Source organism: Asparagus officinalis, chromosome 7, assembly GCF_001876935.1.
Source record: "Asparagus officinalis chromosome 7, Aspof.V1, whole genome shotgun sequence".
NCBI classification, from domain to species: Eukaryota; Viridiplantae; Streptophyta; class Magnoliopsida; order Asparagales; family Asparagaceae; genus Asparagus; species Asparagus officinalis.
In genome coordinates, this window is record NC_033800.1 from 135,762,575 (window position 1) to 135,772,314 (window position 9,740).

Consider the following 9,740-nt stretch of genomic DNA (forward strand, 5'->3'; position numbering starts at 1 on the left):
GTACTAAAATGCCTAAATGAGTTTTTTTTTCTGGAGATATGTAAGATTACAGAAAGTGCTAGGCAAGCTAGGCGTTGGACCCAACACTTAGAGTCTAGGCGGGGAATAGGCGTTTTGCTATTTTTTTAGTTTTTAGTTATAATTACTGATAGTAAATGCTAGTGTTATAGAAAGTTTAGGTGTTGGACTGACACCTAGACATATTTCTTAAGTGGTGATGGATGAGGTTTTGTTGACGGTCGAGAGATATAGAGAAGTTGTTCATAGTTGGAGTTTGGAGGAGGTTGCAGGACATGGAGGTTGTAATAGAGGAAATCATGGTAATTATCTAAAGGGTGTAGTCCACATAGGCAGACCATGCTCCCCTAGACGCTTCCAAAACCTAAGTGGGCAGCCTATGTACCGCCTACGCGCTAGGGGGCTAGCCGGAGGCTTTTTGAAACATTGAAGATATGGGTTATCGATTATAAAGACTTGCTTGGAATGTTGAAGAACAAATATGAGGCTATGCTTGGCATGCGCCCCGTGCGAAGCGTCATTGTATAGGGCGCGTGCGAAGCGTCATTGTATAGGGCGCGTGTGAAGTGCAAGAGGCACTGTTGCATGAGGTGTGGGCCGCTTTGCCACTGCCATGAATCATAGGGTGCATGTGGCATAATGAGACGCGTGCCTTTGATAACACTGCTAATACGTATCGGTTTTTTGTCCCTTAAACAATGTCCTTTAGAGTATCTCAATTTGGGCATTGGAGCTTATAGATAATACAAAGAATTGAAATGGGAAGGTGCTGATAAGCGCTAAAGCTACATAAATAAGACCACCTGTTTATAATTGAATATAAATGCATAATATATCTTAAAAAATTTAAAATATGCCTGTGTGAAAACTAAATTATATTGCTAATATACATCAAAATACAAGATTGAAGAATCAAAAGAGATTGGAAAAAAACCAGAAAAAATAAAAAATCTGTCTAATTCCATCCTTACAGCAAAAATAATAAAATCGTTCAGAGGCCTATTGAGAAAAAGAAACTGGCTAACCTTCTTAGCAGCTAAGGTCTCATAGTCTTCTTACCCTGCTTATATGATAGTTATTGCTGAGCTAAAGTGGAAGTGATCTCTATCGTTTATTTAAAACACAAAATCAAAGGGATAAGTTGATTGTCATAAGTGATAGGGCTGCAAACCAGGCAGGTTGTAGGTTTGGGCTGAGAATCCATTCCTAGTCTAACTCAATCTCTCTAATTCCTAAATAAATCCAATTTAAATCACATCACGAGTTAGGAAACAGCCACCTGAACCTAATCCAACCTTTTGGGTGAAGTCAGCTTAAGCATGACTTTGGTTGTTTAGTCGTATTGTATTAGGAAAAAAATGGTCGCTTGGCCAGTTAAAATAGAATAGAAAGAGAACATTATTAGTAATGTTGCATGCATAAAAACCCTCCAATTCTATAAACCACGAGTAAATCCTCCAGTTCTATAACCCATAAGTAGATCCTCAATAATAATAATGCTATATCTAACATTGCTTATTAATCTTATCCTAAGACTTGCACTTACAATCATTGTAAGTGAATACAACACCTAACACTGTATGGGCTGATGGGGGTATGATTAGCTTGCCAAGTAATGTACAGCATTTTCTGTCCCGTGAAATATTTAAGTGTCAGTGCTGGGTAGTTTCAAGACTATTGCAGATTTGCAGAGACATAATGCTGTATGAAATGGAAATTAAAATTCCTATTTTTGCTTCCGTATTACTTGCTTCCCTTTAACTATTTAAACCACTACAGGATTTATCTCAAGTCTTATGCTTATGCAGATGGAACTTATTTCCAAAGTGAGGAACCCATTTATTGTGGAATACAAGGATTCTTGGGTAGAAAAGGTCAGAATTTCTTTTATCAAGAGAAGTATCTTGTTCCAGTTTGGCTTCTGTTCAATTATTTGTTATATAAAATGAAGATTAATAACTTTCTATTCCTGCACGTAATCTTGCATTTAAAGGATGAGCATGGGAAACAGAATATTATTTCTAACTTTACAAATTAAGAGGTGCTATATTGCTAAAAAGCTTCTTCTCTTTTCTTTTCTTTTTTCTTCTTTCACTTTCTTAATGCATTGTTTCTCGATATATTTCCTGAAATGTTAATGTGCATATTAAGTTGATTCCATTCAGATGATAAACCTACAAATTCTTCTTCTTATCTATGTCCTTCTTTAACTGGAGAAAAAATTTTCAGATTGTTCGCAGGCTAAAATTTTCCGTGGGATACTATTGCCATCTTTTTTTATTGCCAAATGGATGCATCTGAAATGTAAATATGGTACCACTTTCTGGCATTTGTTTTAATCACTTGATTATAATGCCTATTTTGCCAAATCCTTTCTTGAGCTGTTGAGCTATTGGCTTAACTCTACCATTTTACATAAGCAAAAAAAAGAAGCTAAGATGCAACAAGTAAATAAAAAAGGTTAGTGTTTCTATAAGAAATGTAGAGTAACAAATTATGGCAAGGACATCTTAGCCCAGCTTTCCATAGAAAAGAAGTATAAAAAGAAAAAATATTCTTCCAATTGGAGCCCTAAGCTTGACTGTTTAACTCTCCTTATAATTATTTCATTCTTGGTTTTGACCAACATCATTTGTTTTTCAATTAACAATTTTTTTATGGAATCACTCTGCGTGCATCAATTTCCTTGATGATGTAATGCTCACCGTGGGCATGTTTGTTTTCAGGGCTGTTATGTATGCATTATCATCGGTTATTGTGAGGGAGGGGATATGTAAGTTCTTTCTTTTTCCCATTCGGTAAAGCTAACTTCTAATTTTGGATGATTCTGAAATCAATATTCAATTCGTGTTGCCTAATATCCTCCATATTATGTAGGGCTGAAGCAATAAAAAAGGCAAATGGAACTCTTTTCTCAGAAGAGGTTGTTCATTTATGCAGTAGGATTCATTGTGTGTGCTTGTGAGCACACTAGCACATGTCTAATAATACACTGTAATTTCTCATCCTTCTTTATCATCTGCGTGCAGAAGCTTTGCAAGTGGCTAGTGCAGCTCCTTATGGCTCTAGATTACTTGCATATGAACCATATTCTTCATCGCGATGTTAAGGTCAGTGGTATTTCAGTCAAACAAGCTGATATTTATTTCTCCAGAGAATTACCGTCTTCTGTTTATTTATTGTTTTTACATTATTTGCATCAGTGTTCAAACATTTTCTTGACAAGAGATCAGAGCATACGCCTTGGTAAGTGAGTTTTGTTTGGTAACATTGAGACATTATAGCTAGTAATAATGCTGATTTTCGACTTCTTGATGAGTTAAATCTTGTCATCCCTGCATAAAAGTCTAATTGTAATGTGATGCAGGTGACTTTGGGCTTGCTAAAATGTTAACCTCAGATGATCTAGCCTCTTCTGTGAGTGATTTGTCTTGTTATATTTTCACTAGTGTGCGCCCCGTGCAAAGCACGGCCCCATTTTTATTTCCGCTATAGTAATTCTGTTTTTAAATGTTTTTATAAGTGCTACAGTAACATTTTTAAAATACCACAGTATCCCGCCTGTACTACAGTGATAATGCTATAGTAATATTTTTAAAAAATGTCACAGTTCTCGTATGTGCTGTAGTAATAATCTCACAGTAAATTACTGTATTGTTTACTGTAGCATGAATAGTAAATCTATAATTATAGAGGAATAGATACAATTAGACTTGGATACGTTTCTCATGGTTGTCTGCTGCTGGCACAGGTTGTAGGAACTCCTAGTTACATGTGCCCAGAGCTTCTTGCTGATATACCATATGGTTCTAAGTCTGATATTTGGTCATTAGGTAATCTGTCTTCTTTGTCTTCTTCTTGTTAACGTAAACTCAATTGTCTTTTTTCAGTGTTTTGAGTCTTAAGAACCCTTTTGGTGATAATCTTCATTTTTATCCAGGATGTTGTATATATGAGATGACTGCCTTGAGGCCTGCATTTAAAGCATTCGTAAGTTGCAGATACTTTTTTGTTCACTTTCTTGCGGTCTACACCATCATGTTAATTGGTGGTGCAATACTACAATGGTCTACATACAACCTTATGATGCATTATCATGTTAATTGGCGGTACAATACTGCAATGTTCTACGTACAACCTTAATCATGCATTCACTGCATACTACATAATGTGTGCATTGGCTTATCTGCATTATCACTGTTCTCCTATTGATGTTTTACTTTTGGGGAATTTTTTTAAAAAGACCGATTTTGCTAAATAATTAGCAAAATAGACCATTTTGCTAATTATTTAGCAAAATAGACCTCAGGTCAATTTTAAAAAACAGACGGCTGGTCCTGTATGTTTTCTGTGAGCACTAATCACCGATTAGTGCACTGAAAACATACGGGACTACTAGTCCCGTATGTTTTCAGCAACCTAATTTTTAAAATCGACCTCTTTTTGACTTATTTGCCAAAAAGAGGTCTATTTTGCTAAATAATTAGCAAAATGGTCTATTTTGCTAATTATTTAGCAAAACCGATCTTTTTTTATAAAACAATCCCTTTACTTTTTCTTGCAGAATTTGTAATTACGTTTCATCTCTCAAACAAGAAAAACCTTATTGGACCCACTTATCAATGCAACTTCAACTTTTATAAAATATATTTTTGCTATAGCATCATTGGAATGTGCCATCTGGGACCACAATATTGAGATAATTATCACCAATTAACCATGTCCTATTACCAAATCAATTGCCAATCCAATTAACCACTAAACTATATTGTTTTGTACGAAATGTCAGTGATTGTTCTTATTTTGTCGGTGAATACTCTTGTTGTTTTAATGCAACTTGTTGTTGATAGTATTGGATAGTGTTTAAAGAGGTAGTCAAGTTCTTGGATTTGGTTAAGTGAAACTTAGCGATTGGCGAGTGTGTTATGCATAGGATGAGGAAGCTGCAAAAGAGTAAGTGATGAAATGAAGAGGTAAGTTGGTTTAATGATAGACTACAGCTTTAGTAGGAAATAAGAGGGCATAATGGTGTTTAGCAAATAAGAGATGGGCTAGTTTCCATTGAATATACCTTGGACTTAATTGGAAAGAAACGTACGTGATTTTTCATGGGGTAGTATACAATCATAATGATTTTGAAGAGTATATTGAGTGTGAATATTTTATGGGTGCTACAAAAAATATCCACATTTATTTGGTTTGTTTGTTGCTTTAATTTGAGTTTGATTGGAGAACCAATCTTTTTCTATTTTTAATGTTCGCATTCGGGTTTAACTACTACACATCATTTTGGATATTTGCCTTGCCAACAGACTATAGGTCACGTAATGGATAATACTGCAGTAATCATAATGCACCATGAACCATTTCATCTGCACACAGTATTGTAATGGTTTTGTTGAATGAGTATCACATGGATACAAAATCCTGCCAGAAAATGACATTCCTTTTTGCATATTCTGACGTATCTCCAGATGAACATCTTAAGGTTTACTTTCTTTTTATTTTTGAGCAGGATATGCAAGGTCTAATAAACAAAATTACCAAGTCAATAGTTGCTCCTCTTCCATGTTCATATTCTGGTGCTTTGTAAGTCCTCTTTTTCCATTTCCTTGTTTTATGAAAATCTTGTCTTGCTGAAGAAATTAGTTTTATTTGAGGAAAGCTCACATGATGTATTCTCAATGCTTTTGTTCTTCAGTCGAGGACTGATTAAAAGCATGCTCCGGAAAAATCCAGAACATAGGCCTAGCGTATGCACTCAGGCATTGTTGTAAGTTATTTCTCACATTCCACTTTCCTTTTTAATAAAATTTTCATTTCCCAGGCTGCAGAACTGCTTACGCATCCACACCTGCAACCATATGTGCTACAAGTTAATCTAAAGTGCAGCCCCACTTACAACTCTCTTCCAGTCCCACACCCTATTAGTAGTCACATAAAGAAAATCAGATTTTCGGATGATGATGAAGACTCAGTGTGCAAGAGTAAGGAGAAGAGACATTCTTTGGGTAATGAGAGGATCTTGAAACAGGACCGACCTGCAACTGAGCGAGATTCTATAAGCTCTACTAGAAGCATAAAATATTATCCACGTTTGAACCAAGGGATGAAAGACTTGTCAGTTGGCAGCAGTCGAGTTGGAGAGTCAGTTGTTTCTAAAGTGACTAATGTTAAGCCGACTGTTACTAGGACTCCTAGATACACTCCCTCGAAAAACTTTACTACTCCCAGGAAGCAAGTGGAGCCAGCAAAAGTCGTGCATACTGGACCAAATCGCAAATCTGTATGCTCTCTATTTAATTTCAGTGGACAAATTTCATATTTGCTTCTAATTAACTATAAGATAGCTAAAATATTCTGTTATGGAGAGGTTTAACTGCTATTTTTTCTCTACAGGTATTTTGTTATATTGGTCCCCCAAATGTTTGTTAATTCTATATTAGGCCCTCCAATCTTCATATTTCTAAATAAGCCCTCAAAACTTCATATTTGTTTGAATGAGGGTCTTATTTAAAACGGCTTAATATATTTCAGAGTCTTATTTAAAACAACTTAATAGATTTGGGGGTATTATTTAAAGTAACTTAATTGAATTGAGGGTCTAATTTAGAAATATGAAGATTTGAGGATCTAATATAAAATTAATAAAGATTTGGGGGTCTAATATAATAACGACCCTGTTTAATATTGTAGTTTCCTCTTTCTATATGACGTTGCTCTATCCACGGCAAAAGTGCTCCACACTTTCTATTAGATGTCACTTCGACTGAAAGAACATGGTACATGGTATCCAAGAAATGCATAGATCAATCAACTTATTATGTGACAAATGCATAGTTATGTTCACGTACCCATGTATCTTGGCATTCACATTATGCTGCTCGCTAAGTTATATCTTCAAGGTATATAATACTCTCATTAACCATACACATCACCTCTTAACATCATATCTTGTGACCCTCATGCAGCTACAGCCATCAAGAACTCCAGTTGACAGATTAGCCCGCCCAAACCGAAGGGCATCACTTCCCTTATCTACATTTGAGACCCCCGGTCGCCGCAACACCAGCATTCTCCAAAGAATGGAGTCTCCTGATGTTTCCGTAAACGCCCCTAGAATAGATAGGATGGCTGAATTTCCATTAGCTTCATCGGAGGACCCCTTGCTCTCCATTCGCAAGATCACTTCAGCTCATGGCTCATGTTCCACAACCCCACAATGTGGTGATCGGTCCATAACAAAGGACAAGTGTACGATCCAGATTTTCAGAGCAGATGGAGAGAACGGAAGTGACTCTTCAGGTAGAAATCATGGTGCTGGTGATGCCTCGAGTCGAGGATCATCAGATTCAAGGCGAAGGTTTGACACTTCATCGTATCAGCAGAGAGCGGAGGCTTTGGAGGGATTGCTTGAGTTTAGTGCTCAGCTTTTGCAGCAGGAGAGGTTCGATGAACTTGGGGTGTTGTTGAAGCCTTTCGGTCCTGAGAAAGTGTCGCCAAGGGAAACGGCTATTTGGCTCACAAAGAGCTTTAAGGAGACAACCTGACTGTTGAATCCCTAAAGATACTCTCTTTTTAGGTTTCAGTCTATGATGTTAGAAGATAGTTAACTGAAGTTGGAGCTTGTAGCAGGCAGGTGATATGTTAGTGGTTCTAGCTGTAGACGTTGATGTAAATTTTGCCGTTCTTGCCTGTATACTACAAGTTTCGGCCATTTTGCTTGAACATGATCCATATGAAATGGAGATGGGAGTTAGGTTACTGATAGGACTTATGGTCAAGTTCTTGGATCTATGCATTATGTCGTAACGTACGCGACCAATCCTTAAAAATTCCCGAAGATCCTTGAATTTTGCTCTGATGAAGGCTCGACGTCCACAGAGAAACAACCTGCTAGTGATGCAAGTTATGGCGCTATAATCTAAGCAAGGACCAGTCGAGCTAGGTAAAAACTCAAATGCCTCTGCGATGTGATGTGATTTACTTCGGGTGAAAAATTCTCGCGTCGATGTCGATGTGACGCTTGAGCCACAGAATACAATACATATTGGCGGTCCAGGCCACAGTTTCTGAAAGGTGAGGTTGCCGGAGACAGTAAGCATGATAGCAACAACAGAGCTCGCGCCGAAAGGTGATGTTGCCAGAGACAGTAAGCATGATAGCAACAACGGAGCTCGCGGGAAGCACTGGAGACGAGATCGAACATGCAGCGGAAGCATAATAGAGACAGACACTTTGGATCAGGTAGTGGAAGAATGTCTTCGGGATACCGATGCGCAACAAAGTTGAAAGGAAATGATTTAAATAAGGGTTAGCTGTAGATAGACCCCTTTAGTATTGCACAGTTGCGGATAGACCCCCCCTATGGTTCTATTTGTGTGGATAAACCCCTATAGTATTTACCGAAGTGTGGATATACCCCCTCGGCAAATTTTTTGACTCTTTTAAGAGTACTTTTAAATACAATTAGGGGTCCATTTGCACCGATAGAACTTTTTTTGGGGGGTTATAAAACCTTTAGGATCTTAAACGAATGAAAAAAAATTCCCTCAAACGATGTATCCACACAATTAGAACTACTAACATTCTATCCGTATCTGGGCTATAGCAATTAAACCTTTAAATAACTGCCATGCAAAATTTTAATAAATGCCATCAATCCACCTTTACCAATATTCATTCTTTTGAAATCTACTCAGACTTGTACTATGACCGTACAAAAGAAAAAAATTCTCTTCCTACTACCCAGTCTGTTAAATCATCAAATAATAGGGAGACTGATATGCAATGACCACAGCCATTAACTTACAGCAACTTGTCCCACTGAACACACACCACAGTGAGACAAGCATAAACATAAACGTATATACACATAAAAAATATTGAAAATTGGGTCATCCTTTTGACATATCTAAACAAAACCTTCTTAATATGAACAAAACTTGACATACTGCCACTTCAGTTTGTTTAGGAAGTACTGCTGGCTTCTGTGTCAGACTCCTTTAAAGTACTTGCGTGCTCACCCCCATTTCTAGGAGAAGAAAATGTTGATGATGAGGATGACTCAGGAGTTGGAACAACTGGTGGGGGTTTTTGTGATTGGCTCCTGCTTTGAGTATTCAGGGGAGGAGATGGTTCTGGAGCTTGTGCTGCTGTATTATTTCTCTCTCCCGCTTCAGCTAGTTGTCTCAAGAGGTTCATAACTGTGGGAAGAAGCTTCGATGATATTGAGAGAATTCCTGGAAGCTGCACAAGGATGCCATAAAAATATGGATAATCGAGATGTGAAAAAAAAAGTAAAAGAAAAAAAAAATACACTTAGGGAGGAATGTAGTAAATTGGACTTAAAATTTATAATTCAAAGGAAGTTGCCAATAAATGTCACAATCTTTTTATTTAATGGAACTACAAAACTGTCTTCTGAAAGTTATGACTGCATCACGCATTCAAACGTGTCTTGGTTTTGGCTTCCAATCCTTAATGAACTGGCATGCACCTACCGAAAACCCCATGCACCATTGAATGAATGGACATACAAGCATGCAATGCATGCGAAGAAAGGAGTGAGGAGACAAGAGAAGTAACAAAAGAGCTCTGTCTTAGGTTTGGGACCAAGGATCAAAGAGGTGAATTTTGGGGAAAAGGAAATAATATATATATATGAATGAGGACACTGGGGAAGAGCTGACAGCTCTTCTCCCCCGTGAGCTGCCAACTCA

General features: G+C 37.3%; 2 protein-coding genes across 2 annotated transcripts in view; one reads left to right on the forward strand and one right to left on the reverse strand.

Annotated features, from left to right (window-relative positions):
* LOC109850625 (serine/threonine-protein kinase Nek2-like) overlaps nt 1-7,782 on the forward strand; it is a 13,970-nt gene extending 6,188 nt beyond the window's left edge. Inside the window, exons 4-15 of the mRNA XM_020420677.1 lie at nt 1,827-1,892; nt 2,745-2,791; nt 2,896-2,941; nt 3,048-3,128; nt 3,222-3,264; nt 3,386-3,435; nt 3,770-3,851; nt 3,959-4,008; nt 5,534-5,607; nt 5,720-5,771; nt 5,846-6,304; nt 6,990-7,782. Coding sequence (XP_020276266.1) covers nt 1,827-1,892; nt 2,745-2,791; nt 2,896-2,941; nt 3,048-3,128; nt 3,222-3,264; nt 3,386-3,435; nt 3,770-3,851; nt 3,959-4,008; nt 5,534-5,607; nt 5,720-5,771; nt 5,846-6,304; nt 6,990-7,568 — 1,629 coding nt within the window. The 3' untranslated portion in view covers nt 7,569-7,782. The remainder of the gene's footprint in view (nt 1-1,826; nt 1,893-2,744; nt 2,792-2,895; nt 2,942-3,047; nt 3,129-3,221; nt 3,265-3,385; nt 3,436-3,769; nt 3,852-3,958; nt 4,009-5,533; nt 5,608-5,719; nt 5,772-5,845; nt 6,305-6,989) is intronic.
* LOC109847829 (protein ROOT HAIR DEFECTIVE 3-like) overlaps nt 8,989-9,740 on the reverse strand; it is a 10,591-nt gene continuing 9,839 nt past the window's right edge. The window contains exon 22 of the mRNA XM_020417066.1: nt 8,989-9,267. Coding sequence (XP_020272655.1) covers nt 8,989-9,267 — 279 coding nt within the window. The remainder of the gene's footprint in view (nt 9,268-9,740) is intronic.